The sequence below is a fragment of the Populus euphratica genome, unplaced genomic scaffold, assembly GCF_000495115.2.
Source record: "Populus euphratica unplaced genomic scaffold, PopEup_1.0 scaffold139.1, whole genome shotgun sequence".
In the NCBI taxonomy this organism is placed as follows: domain Eukaryota; kingdom Viridiplantae; phylum Streptophyta; class Magnoliopsida; order Malpighiales; family Salicaceae; genus Populus; species Populus euphratica.
In genome coordinates this window covers 612,930-633,582 of record NW_011499969.1, presented here as the reverse complement: position 1 = coordinate 633,582, position 20,653 = coordinate 612,930, and the positions used below count along the sequence as shown (strand labels likewise).

At 33.6% G+C, this 20,653-nt stretch overlaps 3 protein-coding genes and 1 long non-coding RNA gene across 5 annotated transcripts; 2 read left to right on the top strand and 2 right to left on the bottom strand.

The window, feature by feature from the left end:
- Positions 1-392: 392 nt before the first annotated feature.
- On the top strand, positions 393-3,848 carry LOC105139173 (uncharacterized). Its single transcript, XM_011045534.1, has 3 exons — positions 393-662; positions 1,132-1,223; positions 3,430-3,848. The coding sequence occupies exons 1-3, from the start codon at positions 512-514 to the stop codon at positions 3,649-3,651; spliced, it is 465 nt and encodes a 154-aa protein (XP_011043836.1). The 5' UTR covers positions 393-511; the 3' UTR covers positions 3,652-3,848.
- Positions 3,201-20,286, bottom strand: LOC105139176 (uncharacterized). Of its 2 annotated transcripts, XR_844932.1 has the most exons (3): positions 20,213-20,286; positions 19,235-19,361; positions 3,201-3,211 (listed from the first exon to the last, which is right to left on the bottom strand). It is a non-coding gene; the product is annotated as an uncharacterized LOC105139176 (long non-coding RNA). The 2 variants fall into 2 exon arrangements; XR_844931.1 differs by lacking the exon at positions 3,201-3,211 and having other exon boundaries at positions 19,197-19,361.
- LOC105139174 (F-box protein At3g07870-like) lies at positions 3,891-6,788 on the top strand. The gene is made up of 2 exons (XM_011045535.1): positions 3,891-5,821; positions 6,471-6,788. Exons 1-2 carry the CDS (start codon positions 4,652-4,654, stop codon positions 6,537-6,539), a joined length of 1,239 nt encoding a protein of 412 aa, XP_011043837.1. The 5' UTR covers positions 3,891-4,651; the 3' UTR covers positions 6,540-6,788.
- Positions 9,531-11,996, bottom strand: PRA1.H (prenylated RAB acceptor 1.H). Its single transcript, XM_011045536.1, has 4 exons — positions 11,479-11,996; positions 10,786-10,922; positions 10,244-10,315; positions 9,531-10,099 (listed from the first exon to the last, which is right to left on the bottom strand). The coding sequence occupies exons 1-4, from the start codon at positions 11,901-11,903 to the stop codon at positions 10,035-10,037; spliced, it is 699 nt and encodes a 232-aa protein (XP_011043838.1). The 5' UTR covers positions 11,904-11,996; the 3' UTR covers positions 9,531-10,034.
- Positions 20,287-20,653: the final 367 nt, after the last annotated feature.

Genomic DNA, 20,653 nt, shown 5'->3' with positions numbered 1-20,653 from the left:
AAGTTAATCCGGGTTAGTTTGTTTCTTATTACTCAAGTTATATATCTATAATGTTATTTTGAGTTCATCTAGACTGTTTTCTATTATTTTTTTATTCTATTTCATGCTTCCAAAGTTTTTTTTTCTAAGTTTTCACCATCTTTTATTTATTTTTTTGTTTATTATTTATTATTTTTTATTTAATTAAAATAAAATTAATTTATTAAATCTAATAAAAACTATAGCCCAAGACCATAGTAAAACTTAATAAAAAAAACCATCGACTTTTTTTTTATATAAAAAAAGCATGTTGTTTCGATTCTTCTATTATTAAATTATTAATGTTAACTTGAGTTATCTAGTAGACGTCGGAACTCTCTACTTATTAAAAAACTTGTTAAATTAAACAAGTACCTAATTTCCTTCTTTTCTACAGTGTGGGTTTGATTCTTCTAGTGCCCAGTAGTGAAAGCCGATTCCATTTGATTCAAATTGTGATCTCCAAATTTCCCGCGACACAGAGACAAAGAAGATGATGATGGCAACTGCAATTCACTGCTTGACTCTTCCTTGCATGCCAAGGAATCCATCTCTCACCACCAAACTTTCTCTCTCTTCTCATCTAAAGCTTGCAACTTCCAGGTCTCTCTCTAACCTCCTTTCTCATGGTCTCTTCTCCAAAGGTATATTACAATCCTCTTTCTCTTGCAAATTAAATTTTCTATGCGAATCAAGATAACCCATTTGCTTAAAGTAATTGCTTGGTGACCAGAAAGCAAAATTTTGGGTCTTTTTTTTTTTTTTTTGGGTCTTTGATGTCAAAGGTTGTTGCTTTCTTGGGAAACCAAAATACCCATCTCCGTTTTTGTAAGTGCGTTATCAATCACATTCGAGTTTAAATTTTGTTCTTACTTCGATTATTTGTAACCAAACAGAGAAAATGGATTTTTTTTTTTTGCATTTATTAAGTACTCAGGTTTTCTCAAATTTAAGGGGTGTTGACCTGTGATCGTCTATATTAAACCAAAAAAAAAAAAACTGTTTCTTTTCTACTTCTTTCTCTAATGCCTTTCATTTTCTAGGTACCAAACAGAGCAAAATGCATATGGGAGACTTTTTTTCCTCAAGTAATGGGCTTTTGTCAATTCTCAGGTTTTCTGTCAATAAACACTATTGAGAGGTCAATTCGTCAGTCTGTTGTTTGCATGGCTAGAAGATATGGTGCCAATACTAGGAAGAGAAAGGTACCTCCTTTCAAATTCATGCCAGTTTCACTAAAATTTGCCTAAACACCATATGTCTATTTCCTCATATTGTTGTCGTACCATTTTAGAAAGATGACTAATTGTGTTGAGAAGCATGCCTTCTGTTTTACTGACAGATAAGTTGGTCCTTTGCAATCATGAATTTATATGTGAAAGCTATGGAGAATTTTGAAGTTAAGGATGATGAATGTTGGTTTGGAGTTGGTGGTATTTTACTAGATTTTTAAAAGATAGATGACTGCGAAATGTGAAACATGAATTCCTCAAAAGGTGGAGAAAGTGGACAGATGATGCTTGTAGTTAGTATTTCAATGATGGTTAACGGAGAACTTAAAACATGGTTTAATGGTTGAATGGAGCTGTGATAAAGTGGAATACCCCTCCTTCCTATGCATGCTCTTCAATGTGCCATCTTTGCTGCACATGTTTTAGAGGACTGTGTTCTCAAAATTAGCGCGCACAAGAGTGGTTTAGCCAACTTTTATTTTGAGCCTGATATAATGGATCAAATGCCGCTTCTGTTGGTTGTACCAACTAAGGCAGGCGTCTGAGATTGTGGTATCAAAGTGCTTTTTACTTAGAAATGCATTAAAATAATATTTTTTTATTTTTAAAAATTTATTTTTGATACCAGCACATCCAAAAGATCCAAAAACATTAAAAAAAAATTCAAAAAAAAAATTCAAATTTTTTAAAAGTATGGTTGGACCGCAAAAACAAACACTTTCTAAGAGCGCCACCTTCACTATTTGGGTATTCCTTTCTGTTCAAACCTTCAGCACAGCTTTAGGATCGGTTGGTATAAGGATTTTAAAGAGATTGGCTGGATTGAATGGGCCTTTGTTCTCTGTTGATGGTCTCAGTACTTGATGATCCTTTTTTCGGCAATCCCTATCCCTATATATCTTTGTTTAAGGTGGCAGTTGGTGCTGCCCTTATAAAATTGGAGAGGTATCTTTCATGATCTAAAAGAATTGAGTTTAAAAGGTGGATCCAAGCCAATCAAAATCTGAAAGGGTCTTGGGACTGGGAAGTTAACACTTAAGAATAACTTAAGTAGCTGAAGGGTTTTGACGTTCTCTTCTTGAGAGCATAAAGTGCTTTGAAGTGTATATGGCCTCTTACATAAGTGGTTGGGTGCTAAAGTTTGTGTTTATGACACCTATTTGAACCTATAAATTTCATCTCTGAGGTATTTTTACATCCTCTAGTTCATCATAAGGCTGGAGAGATGGTTGATGAATTGAATTTTGGTAAAATTTCTGGATTTGGGGAATTCTGTGTATATTCTCCCCGTCTCTTTTCTCTTTCAACTATTGGTTGCTCTCCTACCTTTAATTTCAACAATCCCAAAGTGAATCTTTTCTTGAAATTTTTATTTTCTTTGCAACTTTACCCACATTCTAATCTCTAATTCTTTTTCAAGGATAAATAGGAGAATTTTGGACTTGGGATTCTTCAGAAAAGTTTACGTGCGAATCATTGGTTGTTCATTCTACATATAGTCCTTCCCCCTCTCAATATCATTTGACTAATATATCTCAAACATTAAGGTGCTCTCTAAAATTATATATGTTTTTGCTTTGTAGAATTGCAGTCCTGCATAACATTTTAACAATTTGTTGCAAGAAAGAAGGCTTAATTGTGTTATCAATAAGTGCATGCATGTGTCCCGTTAGGTGTGAAATCACTTACTCATGCATCCATGTATCTTCCCTCAAAGCTTGGAGGGGTACTTTCTTTTGAGTCAATTTGCAGTTTTTGGAAATTGTAAGTTGTTGACATATTGTAGCAGTTTGTTTGTTTTCCAAAATTTTGGTGTATCTTATGTGAGACAAGATTATAGAATTTTTCCGGACAGGCATTTATCTTTGCATTTGATTTGGGATAAAAAATAGTGCTCTATTACTTGTTTTTTGTTCAGTTGCTTTCTTGGACGATTGCAGAGTGTTTCCAGTTTCTTATTTCTTCTGTTCTTAAGAAGCTGCCTCTTCTCTTTTATGTACATTATTCTTCTCTCTATCATAGTGAACTTTTTTTTCCTTTCAAAAGAAGATTTATTTTCTTATCAAAAGTATTTTTTGTATTTTGATTTTATGCCATCATTAATTTGAAAATGAAAATCAATTTTTTGAAAGGGCTTAGAGTGTCTCTTAATCTCAAACCTTTCGAGTTCTGCCTGCAGATACAGAGCAGAAGAAAGGGTGGTGACCGAGAGAAGAAGAAGAAGCGTAGAAGGAAGGCAGCCAGGAAGAATAAGGATAGCTTCAAAATCATCCGGCTTGTCTCAGCTGCGGGAACTGGACATGTGTATGCCAAGAGAAAAGGAAAGAAGAGTGAGAAGCTTGAGATTAAGAAATATGACCCTGTTGTCAAGCATCATGTTTTCTTTAAAGAATCAAAATGAAGACAGTGAGAAGCTTGTGCATAGCCTTTTTATTCTCTTAAACTTTTGCTGGATCATGTCCTCCTAACATTGTTTCTTGTGGACAAGTTTTAATGTAGCAGTGCCAAACACAGGCCATGGTTAGCTGGTAGAACTTTTTGTAGGCTATTTACTCTTTCGAGAAGAAAATTTGTGAATAACTTATATTTTGATTTTTTGGGCTGTTCATCCTCATCGTTATAAAAAGCTTGGGTGCTTATCTGAAGATAGATGTGGTACTCTTTTAGCATCATAGAGAAGGAATTCACTTTGTTCAGGAAAGCTGCTAATTGACTCGTGCATAAAATAATTTATTCGTTGGGATCATCTCCGAGGGTTGACCTTAAGATCGAGACCTAGATAAAATCATGAGCTTTCTTCCGAATAAATAGTCGCTTGCCGTTGCTAGGGCAAACGGGATTTTCAATATAAAGCCCTCGCAACAAATTCGGAGCCCACCATCTCCCAAACCAGTAAAGTAGATGACGACTTCTTGAATCAGATTCTCTGTTCTTGAAGAGAGCCTTAAAACCGAACCAAGATCGCCTAACCTCTCTCTTCCTCTTCTCTTGTATACAGACATTGGGCGATTCGACCATATTGATCACATCTCTTTCCCAGTTTCGTTCGTTCTCCTGCTTCATTTTCCTCATATACCCAACTGCCTACAATTACTTCCATCAAGTTACAATTATCACCATAATTGATCTTGCATCCATTTCTCTCCAAAACCCCACGAGCTTGTTCATGCTTTTTTATCGACTTGAAGCAATTGAAAGTTATATCATCTGGCATACAGCAACTTTTTTTTTTCTTCTCTTGCATTTGGCACCCATTCTCTGAATCTTGCACAAATTAACAACCTCGTTCTTTCATTTCCTCGCAAACTGCCAAAGCTTTCAAGAACCCCTCTTCTTGAAGCGAAGTTAACCTTGTACATTCACTCATCTTGTCCCTCTAAACAAGAAACCTTTACGCCTCCATGGATCATAGAAGGAAGAAAGTGACAAAAACCGAAACCACCGACCTCCCGATTTGTTTGCTGGAAGAGATACTATCAAGATTGCCCATGAGGTCACCTGCCCTAGGGCAATGCAGGTTGGTTTGCAAAACTTGGCTTCACTTGATTTCAGAGACTTACTTTTCCAAACTAAAGCTTGAATCACACCCTCGCATGTTGGTGAAAACCATACCCGAAACGTACCAATCAAGAGAAATCATTTCAGTTCGGATAGCGGAAGGAGTTAATGGTAGAACTTTCCAGGTTGAGAGGTCAAAGAAGCTTGTTCCAAAAAAGGACTTGCCCACTTCAAATTTTGAGTTAGTGAATTCTTGTCGTGGTTTGCTTTGCATATCAGAAGGCAAATCCCGCAATGTTATTCATGTTTGCAATCCAGTTTTTCGTGAGCATATAACAATCTCGGTGAATAGACCCCTGCCGTTTTATCAAAATAGTTTTTGTCTTGGACTTGGCATCACCAATGGCAAAGATGAGTTCAAAGTGTTGCGAACCTTTTGTCTTAAGACCAATAGAAGAGCTTCAGGTTACCCTAGGGCTGAGATATATACAATTGGCACGAAAAAATGGAGACGAATAGGAAATCCTCTTTCTTGCATTGAAAAACTGGATTTTGATACTTCTGTGCATGGTTATATCCACTGGATTCCTGATCAAAAAATTTTGCAGTTTATTTGTTCTTTTAACTTTGGAAAAGAGCAGTTTGGGCAATTGCCATTACCTCCTACATATGATGGAAATGATGCCAGGGTAAAGTTGGGAGTTTTGAAAGATTGTCTATGTGTAAGTGTTCCTGAGAAGGTTGGCAGTGTTGACAAATTTGGCATATGGGTTATGAAGAAGTATGGAATCAAGCAGTCCTGGATCCAACAGTATGTGATTGAAAACCTTTATCCAGACGTTGGCCGCTTGAAATTTTATGAACCCTTAATTTTCTTGAGCACTGGCGAAATCTTGATATCATTCAATGGTGAATTCTTAGTCTGCTACAACACAACACTGAAAAAGCTTGCGAGGAAGAGTACAATAACTCAAACTAAGGGAGGTATCCATGCGATTGCATATAATCCAAGTTTAGTTTCACTCAACGTTGTTGCAAGAGGAGAAAAGGTGCGGAAACTGCCAGAGCCAGAGGTAACTCGTTGCTAATCCCTGAAATAATAATACCTTTTATTTTGATAATTTCTTACGTATATATCACTATTAACATCATGCATATCTGCATGCATGTTGTTCTACATCTCCCTAAAAAAACTTGATTGGTCTTCCAGATTAGAATTCTTCATTCTCTCTGCATCTTGAAATCAAAATATAATCTAGCATAGTGCCAAAGATTTTGTTCAGATTCCGAACTTTTGATACAGATATGTATGTGCATAAGCAAAACAAGCGTTGCCAATTTTGATGCGGACGCACAGATTATGGAAATTTGCTTTCTTGCAATGTGTTTATGTCAAAAAATTCCTTGCTCAAAGTCGACTTGTTTACTTTATTCATGGAAGGTTAGGTAATGTGCTAGTTTCTTTAATGGCAAATTTTGGTGATCTGAGAGTATATTATATGTATTTATGGAAATAGAAAAGCTTGTTTGGTCTTCCAAGATTTTAGTCATATAGTTTTGGCATGATTTAAGTTTCAGTAATTATGGTTGCAAATTTACACCTTTCTAAGAGCATCTTATCTCCAGCAGAGTAATTTCTGGATGCATGAGTTACTAGACTTGGTGGACTGAGTTTATCTACTATTATTGATCGTTTCTATGTCCATTAAAATTTCATGACAGAAAAAGAAAGGTGATGAAGAGGGAAAAGTTTCAACCCTTTCATCTGAGATCGGAGTCAGATTCTGTTAAGGCGAGAGGTTACCAGATTAAGAGGTCAAAGAATTCTGAGATTGTCATAATGCAAATGCCAGTAAAATCAAGTTCACACCTGAAAGATCACTTCTGCACATGAATTTTGTCAAGGTTGTTGCTATTCTAAGAGGAGGATATTTGTCAATGACCAGCTATTGTAGTGATACTCTATTATGAAATACTGAAATTATGATCTTTAAGTGATGGCATTTGATTGTCATGCTAATGGGGATTTGAGTCTTTTAATCATGTTTGCACTTGCTTAGATTGCTCCTTTTTAGTCTCATTTTTTATTGATGTTTTAAGGAGCCACAATTAGAAATAACTGACATTTTTCTAGGGGGAATTCTCTCTAGCATTGGAGCATAGGAATTCAGTAGCAACGAGTATGTATAGAAGCAGTTTGGATTTGCTAATCCACCTGGACTGTGAATGCCTGTGGTTTTTGGGTGATTGCAAGAACTTTTAACTGCAATATCTTCTTTCTTTATCATATACCTGCACACTGCGGCCATCCTTTCCTAGACCTTCTGGGTGAAATTGCCACAACATACGCATTCTTCTTAGCAAGAGACAGAATCGCATCTGCTTGGGTGGTCGGCACAAGCAGCGTCGCTGGGAAGGATACAGATGGGGTCCACTGAAAGCAAAGTCAGGACTAGAAGTGTTGAACGGGAAGAACAGGTTGTGGAGCTTTAGTTATGCTTGGCTGGTCTTCATGGCATGAGGAACTCGGATTCAACAAAAGAATAAAAACCATAACTGAACTGAGGTATCCCACCGATCTCCCTCCTAACAAAAACAACCTTATCTGTGTAGGCCAGAAGCCAGAAAAAGCATGATAGCTCTTTTGAACACACTGATCGCTCTGTTTGTCTTCTTGGTGGAAGGGTTCGGATTCAGGTTCAGTGAACTGAATGAGCGAGAGCTCGCTGAGCCTCTCTCCAAGACAGTGCCCAGGTCATTACGCCTTTCATGCGGGTTGAAGATCCTTTACTGACAATTCTGTTGCGATTCAACCCCATATTAGCTGACTTTATCCCCGAAACCACCAACCTTGATGGCACTCTATTCAATCTACAGGTTCTGCCTTCTTTACTTCTGCTAATGCTCCTCTTTCTCTACACCATCAAGAAAACGATTATGACAAGAACTCCAATTATAGAGAGGACAAATCCGACTAAACCGGCAAGAAAGATCCTCACTCATTGGGAATCAGATGTCCTCCCATTTCTTCAAAATTTCCTTCTACTCAGAAAGATCCCTCTTCGCCCACCTTCCCCTGATTGGAAGACCACCTCGATCGCAAATCAATCAACTCACCCTTGCAAACATAGAAGACAGGGAGGACCGCCCATCCCATCAACTATATATCCTCCACTACCAGATTCCACCTCCGCTACAAACCTGCCCCCTTCAAGCAATTTGGAGTTTTGGGATTTGTTGAAATATTCAATAACTTAATTTATAATAATGATAATAAGGTTAATGTTTTTATTTGTTATCCTGCGTGCTTTCCTATTATTTTCCAATGCAATTGCTAAATCGGCGCAATCTCCCCTTCATGTGTGGTTACCGGATGCCATGGAAAGACTGACCCTTATTTCGGCTCTCATACATGTTGCGTAGCAGCGGAAATTTTTCTTGCAGCTCGTTTTCTTCCTCTTTTCCTAAAATTACATCTTCTATACGCAATGGAATGCCTTGCACTCTGATTCAGATCCTAGCAATTTCCTTGCCCTAGTTCTTATAACTAAACAGATCCAACAAAAAGAACGACAAGAGATCATGTATTAATATGGTACCTTCTAGTTGAGAACCAAGGAACAAAGGCTGCAGAGCAAGTTTCTGTATAGCAACAAAACTCATTTCCAAGCTAGTTGAAAAAAAAAAATGTTATGTCTAGATGGTAAGGATCCTTTGCTCATAGAAGAACCAAAACAAACAATCTGTAACACTAATCATATTCTTTCCTCTATATGCGGTTCAAATAACTTGCTCATCATTCATCAGAAAGGAAAAAAAGAATACTGAAAGAGCAGCCAAACTTTCTGGACTGAAATATTACAAGTGAAATGTCGAATATCCTACATGCTAAGTAAAGCAAACTTACTGGACTGTTATGATATCACAGCTTGCCTCCTCTATTGCTCATTCTACCATGGCATCCATGGAAGCTTCACCAGCTTCCTTATGTTTCTTTTATTCTTATCTGTGTCTTGAGATGCAAATATACACAGGAATCACAGCTTTATCCAAAATTAAAAGTAAAAATAGGGAGCACATGGTTTTTTTGTTAAATTTCCCTGCCATTATGTGTATTTTTCTTTGATTTCCAAAAATTCCCAGATTGCTGAAGAGCATCGCAGCAATCACACCAAATAAATAAATTCAAAACGAAGATTGAATAGCAGCCATTTGAACATTCAAACACAGACGAACCAGCAACAGATTATAGTAAAAGCACGCAAAACAAGCAACTCGACCTTCTGTAGCTCCAAGCCACTGATATTGCTGAACTCCACAGCATTGCACGCCAAAACCTAAAATAAACATGCAATCATCGGAGTCAGAAGGCCTTTTTCGGACATTGGTGCTTAAGTTAAACTAGCGATACGTTGCAGGTGAGGATGCTGATGCCTTGATTACATCTCTCTGCAGAGAGTTTCATTGTCAAAATTGCCCGTTGGCCCGAGACATTTGAACAGCCTTCGCTTTTATGCATACAAGTGGACAGTAACTACGAGGCATAGAATATTCACGCTCTTTAAAGAACTCTTCTCTCAAAGCAGTCGTTATGGGATTTAGTAGTTTTTTACTGGCTTGCTCATAGTGCTAATCTAGCAGGGCTTTTGAGGAGTCTTCAGCAGGATTTCAAGGCTTTCTTGGACCTTCTTTTTTATTTTATGAGTTTTGGCACTAGAAACAACAGAACCTTCTATTTACCAAAGTTCTTCAGTTAATTGAAGTAATTGCAAAACATAATTCGGAGCTTAAATTTCCATAATTGAAGATCTCATTTTCTCCAAGGAAGAAAAATTAAAGCCTAAAGATAGAGGAATAATTAGTCAAACATCAAATGGATCCCACGTATACTACAAGGCCACCAGGCAATTGACAGAACTAAAGTAAACAAATCAAATGGACACCTCAAAATATAACAGGAACTACAAATTTTTTTCACTCGAGCTCGCATGATGTCACAGCTTGAAATATCTTTGTTGACTCGTATTTTTATGGTGACAACTAGATAAGCAAAGCAATTTACACTGCTGTGTACATTGGATCAAAACTGAATCAGCAATATGGCATTTCTTACTTCGCATGACAAGTGCGACTGCAAAATGATAAACAAAAGACCTGCCCACCACTATATTAGAGATAGCCTTTTTTCACATCCAACCAATCTGCAGAACCAGTCCACCAATTTCAGCAAAGCAGAATCAAAATTGATGCCTCTTGTTTTGCAGCTTAGTTTTCAAATTTCCTACCTCATCTACTGCGAGCAGATTGTTTTGCAGGAGTCAGCTTTCGAAATGCAGCATGCAAGACCATAACTGCAAAAGGATAAGGAAATAGCAGCTCAGATGAGGGGCAAGGAACATTACTGAATGAGAAAGGTGGACCATGAGGGTTTCCCTCAACATACAAGAAAAAAGGAACATGACTAGAAGAAATGGAAAATAACATAAATTTTTTACCTGTATAACTAATGCCAACTGCACAAAAGAAAGCCATTTGAACGTTTAAACATATCAGAACAACTGCAGTTACTGCAATGACAGGTTGATATGATGAAGTCAGGTCCAGAAAATAATTTTCATCATCCACAATTTGCCTTGCTATACTCATAAGCTTAGGAAAAAAAAAAGTCAAATAGGAACGAGCAAATGGAAGTCAAGTAATAAGAAAACATGAGTTTAAAGAATCTCAACCTGTCCAATTCCACCATTTGTTTAGAGGTGCAAACACTGGATTAAAATGGAACAGCAATCTATTTCCAATTGATTTCACGATCATTCAGTTAGGCTATCATTAGCCCCAATTCTACCTTAAATGCAGGAAGTTGCTCAGTTCTTAGCTGAAAACAAATGCTTGTGAAAGAGGCAAAAGAAAATTCCAGTGGCCATGTTTTTTCTCTTAACAGTCCCCAATATTCTTGAAAGTACCAACCGTGTTTTAGTTACAGAGCAGACCTGTTTAACGATATATGATAACAAAAGGAAATGACTTGATCACTTACCACATTGGGCTGTCCGGACCATAACTTGCCGAAGTACAGGATATCGATCCCATCCCCACCTATCACTACAGAACTTGAAAACATCCCAAAGTGCCAAACTTGATATCAATCCAATAAGAGCAAGTGGCATTTGATACCTACAACCCCAATGACATACAAAGAGTTAATTACCAGATAAGAAAATTAAAAACACAAAAATATTAACAACATAGGAAAATTACTTATGCCACAAGCATCCCTATCGCCATTCTTTGAAAAATACAAAAGCATAAAGGTCAGATCAAGAATGATCCAGGTTCAATGATTGCCTTCCATACTGACTGAAGATTGAATTTCTACAGTATTCCAATTTCTATAGAAACTTAACAAATCACTATAGAACCATGCATCATTTGCTGAACAGTCCTAATATAATCTAAAAGACCTATAAACCTTAAGCAATAGGATGGTAGGCTACAAGCAACACCATTTACATACTTGAAACACCAAAAACTAGCATAAAACAATAACACCATCAAAACCCAAAATTCGTTTTTCCCTTTCTTTTCAGTCCCTCCAATTTTCTCAGCAACCAAACGCACCCAGAAAAAAACTTCAATATTTCTAAATTTTCCGCAAGCAAAATAAAAAATTGAAAACAACCCAAATCAAAATACACATAAATGAACAGAAAGAAAGACGGAAAACACTTACAAAGTACAAGCAAAGAAGAGAATGAAAAGGGAGGCATAATTTCTCGCATAACGTTTAACATTCTCATTAACCCGAAGCCTAGCCTGGTCCGACCCGGATGGAAACGAGTAGGACCCACAGTCAGCGAAAAAAGACCGGGTCCAAGATGGGGTTTGACCCGAGAAGTCATCGGTGGTGAGTTTAGAGAAGGGGTTGAGAGTGAAGAGGGATAGGAGTGTTGGAATATGGGAAAAGAATGAAATGAAGAGGCCAGTGGCTGTTGCTGTGGTGGTAGTTGACGTGATAGTTGAGGTAGTGGCGGGGGCTGCGGTAGCGGATGAGGAGGAGTGTTGGTCGAGAATTTCGAGGTAGCCAGAGTCGCGGAGCCATGCGTCGAAGGAGGTGTCAGGGACGCTCAGTGATAAAGGGTTTGATGTGAAAACCATACTTCGAGAAGAGTGTTGTTCTTTTTGTTCTGGTTTTGGGTTGTGGGTTGTGGGTGGTTACAACCAATGATATAGCCCGCAATTTCTTTTCTTTTCTTTTCTTGTCTTTTTTCGAAGATTTTTCTTTTTCTTAAAGCAAAATTCTCTTGCAAACCATGTTTCTTTTCTGATTTTTTTTTAAAATCTTTAAAATAATTTATTTTTAGATTATTTTAATATATTAATATTAAAAATAAAATTTTAAAAATAAAAAAAATATTATTTTAATATAATTTTTAAACAAAAAAAATACTTTAAAAAAAGAAAAGAAAAGAAAAGAAAAACAAAGGCCGAGTGTCGAATGGCCATTGCCTTTTTTCTGTTCCTTCTTCCTTGACTCTTCAATTCATCTGGCGAACGGCCATGGGGTCCACTGTCCAAAGAAAATAGTACAAAGAGAAACCCAGAATCTTTGATTATGATTTTTTTTTATTTTTTTTTTGCAGGTCTGCATTGATTCTGCATTCCCAGAATGTGAAGATGTGGCTTTCACAATCAGCTGATTCCATTGGCTTGAAAGAGATGTCTACTTGTGAGGTTACAATTAGCACTGCTCATGTTGCTTCTTTGCATTCTTTCTCCTTCTCGGAATTCTATAGTGAATGGTTAATGTGAAAGCTAGTGGTGATTTAGAGTTGGGTGAGCCTTTTTTTCTTTTTATAATTGGTTTAATCTTAATTGAACAGATTTACCCGAGTAATTATAAATTTATATTACAAAATTATATAAATATCAAGTTTTATTAATTATATATCAATCGCCAATAACCTCTTCTTTTTTAGGGCTCTTTTCTCTATCTTGCATTCATAAAAGTTATTGCGTGGCTTGTTACACCTATTTATAGAGCTAATTTTGTGTGTGTTCTTCTTTTATGCATGGCCATAACTCTTATCTTCTAAATTTCTTTTAATTAATCCTAGTTATCATGTCACTCTCCTTCTCTTTTTTCTTTTAACTATTTCTCATATTTTTTTTTATGATATAACACTTATCCTCTAAAAAAAAGTTGTTCATTAATAAATGAAAATTAATAGGTAATTTTACTTAATGGATATGTCGAGAATCAAATTTACAATCATATATATTTAACATGTGTGAATAACAAACTAATAATGGATATTTTTTTCAAAAATAAATTTTAATTTAAAATAACTCTATTTATACACACACACACTCTTTTATTTGTATATTTGTTTGCTCATCTTTATCAAATCACCCTCTCATGTCTTCATATATAGATTCTACTAGTCTTCATATATAGATTCTACTAGCATAGATTTTAAAGGATTTTTACTTCTTTAACTTTTTTACTAAAGAAACTTTACCTTTCCAACCTATAAGAGACCTAGATGATCAACTACACCATATATTAGGTCCAATTGTTCAGATAGATTCAAATACGATAAGAATTCCTCTGACGTGAATAATAAACTAAAATAATTAAAGCAAAAAAGAAAGAAACTTTTAGAGAAATAAGTTAAGAATTGAAGGTAAGAAAGAGAAGAATGGGGATTGGAAATATGCAACTCTATAATATTTTTAATTAATCATAAAAAAATTCCATAACATTTAGAAAAGAAAGATATAAATATTAAAACCCTAACTAAAACAAGTGATTGGACTTATGACACACTAAATAAAAGACCCAACAATAATTAAATCAAACCTAACAAATAAAACCTTATTAATAAACTTCAACTAAAAGTTCATATAAATTAAACAAAATATAAGCTAAAGCCTGCTATCTTAAATTTTTTGAGTTATCCTCCATTGTCTATGACAATATTAATACATAAACAATATTTCGGGTTCGGTGTCCTCACCAATTCTCTCGAGGTTGGAAGAACTCGACCTCATCGAGTATAGATCAAGGCAACTCTGATAACACTCTAAAAAATAAGGATTAAGTTGTTGTGATGTCTCTTTGATAATCCATGTATAGTTTGAATTTGGTCGTCTAGCCTATATACTAGGATTTGCTAAGATCATCATTCATGGTAAAAACAACTTGTGCATTCAAAGTAGCATTAATGTGTTCTTTTTCTCCCAAATATAAGAATAATGGGGCAAGGGTTTCAAAAAAAGCATCAGGAATAGACTATTGTGTTTTATATATAACGAGGTCCTCCATGTCAAAAGTAGAGCTAATATCAAAGTTTAATTGTAATTTAATAATATAATTATTTAATTCAATCATTTGTAACACTTTGAATCGTCTAGCACTACTCACTTGTAAGTTATGACTAATTTTCAAATGACACTATTCAGGTCAAATTTGTATCATGAAATAATCTTCAATATTAAGTGCATCATGATACTTATATAAATCAGCTTTACTAATCATAAATCAACTCGGAATTTATGATGTTCATTATTTGCTTAAATTTGTTTTATGATCTCAACATGTAAATTATGAATTCTATATGTAAAAGACTCAGTTGAATCAGACATTTTAGGGTAAGGAGATATAGAAAGATGATCTACATGCTTTTTAGGTTCATAACTATGCATACTATATAATTGAGAATGTGGAGTGGAACAAACACTATTGGAAGCCTTAGTAGATATAGCATTGACATAACCTATTAAATCAACGTTATCTTCATCTATCTCACCACGTGTCAGGGGTAAAGGATCATGAATCTCAAAATGTTATTCTAAACCTGTGACATGCTGGATGTCAAACATGAGAGGGTGAGAAGCATGTTGTTATAAATTTTTGACGTGTTAGATGTCAAGCATATTGGGTGGAGAATTAGATAGTTTAAAAGAACTAGTATCACGAGACTCTTTTAAGACCATATTCACCTCTTTAGCCACTAACAAGTTTCCTAAAACTTCTTTCTATTTTTCAGGCTCATATGCACTTATAATGTTAAGTCCCTCTTATTACGCATTCTCTTTATCTAGATCACTAAAGTGGGATTTAGTTCATACATTTATACACAATAGTTTTCTTTATTACCTATTTTCTTATATTCTTAAATGACTAAGGGTGTAGAGGTACAATTAAAGAACTTATGATTGAAACCTTGACATTTAGCATACTGGACCTCTGAACTCGACCTAGACATTTCATTAATGACTTGTTTGTTATTATCTTCTTTATAAATCTTAGTATTACTAGGATTGGGTCTATAAGGTGGAGCACCTTATAAAGAATCATTATTCATTATTTCTAAATTGAGATCTAAAAGGAATCCTAGAAGGGTCTTGATGTTTTATTTATTAACTCTTTATAAGCAACTCATAATCTTGCCCTATAGTATAGGGTTGGTCACGAGTGAAATCACCTATAAGCCTGACCTCGTTTCTAAAATCATCCTTTAGACCTTTACAAAATCAATGCAAAGTCATGACTTCATTTTCTCTTATGACATGTCTCATCATGTAATCATTAAACTGTGTTATATACTCATTGATAAACTTGTTCTCTTATCTTATATTGTTATATTGGTCTAAGAGTTTATTCTTATAAGATTGGGGTAGATACTTTTCATGTAATTGTTGTTTTATCTTAGTTCAATCAGTTATAAGAGGCTTACTTCTCATCTTTAAACAATCTTCATCATTTCTCTAATAAAGTTTGGTTTCACCAATGAGCATCATCTTAGCAAATCTAACTTTTTTATTATCAGATAAGTTGTGTCATTCAAAGAATTGATTCAAGTCATAAATCCACATATCAAAGATTCAAAGGTCATGATGACCATCAAAAGTGAGGGCTTTTATTTTGTTAGGGCTTAAAACTTGCTCATCAAAGTCATCGTGTTTAGAGTAACCTAAATAATAGTTATATTGGCGGCACTTAGAGTGAACTTGTCCATAATGATTATTCTTGTAATATTTACTAGTCTTTAAGTGCCTTATTTGAAAACTTTATTGGGGCTCAATTCTTGTAAACATGTTGATCATCTAAGTTTATAGTTCCCTTTAAATGATCATAAAAGTATTACTAAGGGTTAGGTTTACAGTAAATGTAAACTTAAGCTTGTACACTAGATAATCATGACACAAATGCATGCAACACTAACTTATAAATGGAATTGAGATCATAAATGGTTCATGCAAGTGAAATTATAATACAAAAATAACAGTATTTTTTTAATATGGAGATTAATCAAGAACAAAATACACCAATAAAATTTTAAGCATGTAATGCTAGACCTTTAAGTGTAAATGATTAATCAAACAAAATGTCAAAAGCAACAACTCATAATTGCCAAATAGAACAAGATACTAGATATCAATGACAACAAAGGTTGACAAATAAAAATGAACAACTAAAAAAATATAAGGTGAGATTTTTTTATGATTTTTTGCCTAGGCACAGAAGTAATATTAATATCAACGAGGCCTGTTTATGGTTCAGTTTGGTTCGGTTTAAACCATAAAAACCAACCAAACTAAATAACTCATATTTTTTAAAATTCAAAATGAATCAAACCAAATTCCAATTCGAACCGAACCAGTTCAGTTGAATCTAGTTTTCAAGCTAAAAAACCAGGAAACCTAATCATTAAATTAATGGGCTTTTTTTACTTTTTTCAATAGGCTTAGATTAAATTAGGCTGTTAAATTTTCTTGTTGGGTTAAGTTTATAGGCTTTTTAATCAAAAATCTTTAAAATATTATAATTTGATTAATTTTGTTATAAGCTTTTTAATGAAATTAAAATATTAAATTTTTTTTTAAAATGCTTATAGTAACAATAAATTTGAAATGTTCTATCTATCTTTAATATGCAAAGAAATAAACTATGAAAATTCAAATCAATGCAATATGCAAAATACATAATCAAATCTGGGCACCTCAGATTAAAAGAGATGTTCACACTAAAAAAATTTAAATTAGCAAATGGCAACCAATAATAAATTATCATAAACATTCAGCATAATTTGAATAAAAAAATCTAACACGAGCATAACAACAACATCCAAAACTTCCAGCAAGGATAATGTTATAAAGTAACACTAGTAAATTAGTAATATATTACAGTTCGACTATTAAAAAAACTAGCAATGCAAAATTTTAAAAGGAATTAATAAGATAAAGTAAATTAATTACCCAAAACAATTATATTCCAGGATTGCACCAACATCATGAATACAACTTACAAACAATCAATTGAGATTTTTAAACTTTCACCAAATTCTACAAAAACATAAATTAAAATAGATTAAAAATTCTACAAAAACATAAATTAAAATGTTAGATTAAACATAGGTAAATAAATGATATTATAAAATAACTATATTTAAATTTGTAAAAGAAATTACCTAACTCAATCATCTCAGAATTTTCAATATAATCTATAAAGTTTATGACATTGATTGGAATTGATACTAAACTCAACCAATTCTAACAACAAACTAGTGATTGCATTGTTGATTGAGATAAAGAGTTTCGAAATGGATCTAAAATACAACCATTAGTACTAAAAACTGCTTCAAAAACAACTGTAACTACCAGAATAGTTAACACGTGTTATGTCACCTTAGAAAAAATCTTGTATTTTATAGCTTTACACCTCCACCAACCCAAAATATCTAATTTAAAATCATTAGGATCCTTACAATCATCACCCAAATACCTCTCAACCTCAATGTTTTTTTTTTGGACATTGTCTTCTTCCTCTAAATGTTTTTTAAATTGAGAAGCTAAGTCATCCAACATATCATCATTTACCACTATTAAATCAACATTGACATTTTCATTTATACTAGTTCCAACATTATGAACAACATCAGCATTCTCATCAACATTCATATAATACTCAAACAACCTTAGCAAAGTATATTTAACGTTAACTGTAAAATTTTCAGCCTTTTCAATATCATACAATCTTTCAAAACAAAATATCACATACTTCAATTTGAAACGTGGATTTAACACAATAGCTACATACAATAAAAAATTTTATAAATCTTAATCACCTCAATATTTTTTATACTTTGCCATCATATTCTTGGTCATTTTACTTACATAAACATCTTTACTTCTACAAAGTTGAGATATACTTGTGTGCATGGAGATGAATTCATGGAAGAAAGAATTAGATGTCACATATAATGAGTCAGAAAATTTCAATATAACTGTGTAAAATAGTTTCAAGAACTTGACAAAAGATCTAGCCTTTTCCCAATCTTCTAAAGTAGGAGGACCTAAGTTTTTTATTTTCCTTTTAAATCAACATCAAAGTAACTCAAATACCTAGGATCGGTTTCTTCTAATCTCATAAAAACCACATCAAATTTATCAACCTCATTTAATATGATATATGTAGAGTTCCATCTAGTTGCAACATTTAAGCAAACATATTTTTTACCCTCAATTTTCAACCTCTCCACACATTGGTTAAAAACAAGTTGTCTAGAAGGAGAAGATCTAACAAATCTAACTGCATTTCTAATCTTAACAACTGAATAATCAATATCTTTCAATCTCGCACATAGAATAAGATTAACAATATGTGCACAACATCTAACATGCATGAAGTCATTTAATAATATATTAGTTACCCAATTACTTGTTACTCTTTTCAAATATTTTATTATCAAATTATTTAAACTTGTATTGTCTACTATAACTATTAAAATTTTATCAATTCTCTATTCCAACAAACAACTCTCAATTGCTTAGCCAATTATTTCACCTTTATGATTAGAAACTTGACAAAAGTTGAGAATTCTTTTATTCAAATTCCAACCTTCATCAATCCAATGGCAGTCAAACACATATAATTAATATTTTGGATTGATGTTCAAGTATCAGTTGTCAAACATACACGTTGACCCTTGAGAGATTTTTTTTATTTTTCCTTCTCAACTATATAAATTTTCAAACAAGCTCTCCAAATCGTCAAACAAGAAAGAACATCAAATCTAAGTTGCATTACTTGATAAACTGATTTAAATCCTTAGTTTTCAACAAAGTTAAAAGGTAGTTTATCAAGTATAATTATTTTTTCTAGGGTTTTCCTACATTCTTCATAACTATAACCCACAACCTCAATAGTCACCAGATTTTCCTCTTCATTATCACCCCTTTTATTATAGGCCTAGGTTCTAAGACTAAAGTTTTTAGTTTTCGGTCAATCATAAAAGGAAATTTTTTACATACACCTAAATGACTCCACATGTTACAAGTCCTATTAAACATAGTATGACATGTATAATATTTCACACAATACATACATGCAGCCCTATGAGCCTTAACATTACCATCTAGTTTTTTAAAGTGATCCCAAATTTGAAATGTTTTTCTTTTATTAGATCTAGAAGCTGGATTACCTTCACTTTCAGGGTTACTATTTGTATTAAAAGTAGTAACTGGAACTGGAATTGGAATAGGTAAAGAATTGGGTTCTGAACTTGAAGGATTTGATTCAATTGGTGTAAGATCTTCCCGATTATCCATCTAAAATTAAGAAACCACCAACAACATCAATCAAGCAATTATTTTCAGTTATGTAGATACATTTTGCAATACATGCAGATACAATACATACGGAAATAACATAAGATTGTCTTGCAGCCTTTGCTTACTATTCTGCCAGTTAATGGAAAAGCAAGAAAAAATCATATGATACATTTTGCAAAACATACGGAATATGCCTACATTTTGTAATAATTTATATACCTATTTTATCAAATTCGCTGTCAAATTAATTAGAAGCAATACATATATTTTTTTATCAATAGTAAATAAAAGACTAATAATTTAGCATGAAATTGAAACATATATTTTTTACATCTGGAAAAGGAAATGCAATAGTCAATAAAATGGAAATCATGTATTGCTTCTGTTATCTAAACAAAATATTAACAAAACATAATATAACATAACAAAGATATAAATTTAAGCTTAAAATCACAGGGGTAGCAGTAGGGACTAGCTATTAACAGTCTCTCAACAATTAATCTATATCGCTATTATAGAACTTTTAAAGCAACTAATTTATATCGTTTTTGTTGCTCATTAATCTATAGTCACAGAAGTAACTACAACTTAACAACCCATGATATTTATCACGTTATCTAAACTAAAGCAACAAAGCAACAGTCAATAGATTATTTGAAATCTAAAGCAATATATACGGAATAAAAGAAGTATGTAATAAAAATTTACCTTTCAACAATCAACAAATAGAATTAAACGTCGAAGCCTGAAAGATGGAAATGGTTTTTGGGGAAGATGAAGATGAAGATGCAATACAATAGACTTTCAAACCCACTAAATGAAGAATCAAAGATGAAGATGGAACTTACCTTGCTATCATTACTCAAATGAAGACACTTGAAAGATGGAGACGATTTCTGGGAAAGATGAAGATGGAATAGACTTTCAAACCCATTAAACAAAGAATCAAAGATGAAGATGGAATTTACTTTGTTGTTGTTGCTCAAATGAAGATGGTTTCTAGGAAAGGAAGATTGGGAATTAATTATCGAGGAAGATTGGAAATTTTTCTAGGAAGTGGGAAGGAAGGAGACGACTTTATTAGATGAGAATGAGATGTCAGGGAGGGAGGCCGATTAGGTTAACTTAACTATTTATACTGTTTTTTTTTAATGGGTTTGGTTCAGTGTGGCCCAATTTCTGAGTCAAAACTGAAATCAAACCGGACTTGTTAACATTTATAGTTTTTAAATTGGTTTAATTGTTTTTTTATTTTGGTTTGATTTTTTTATTTAATTTTTCTTCAATTT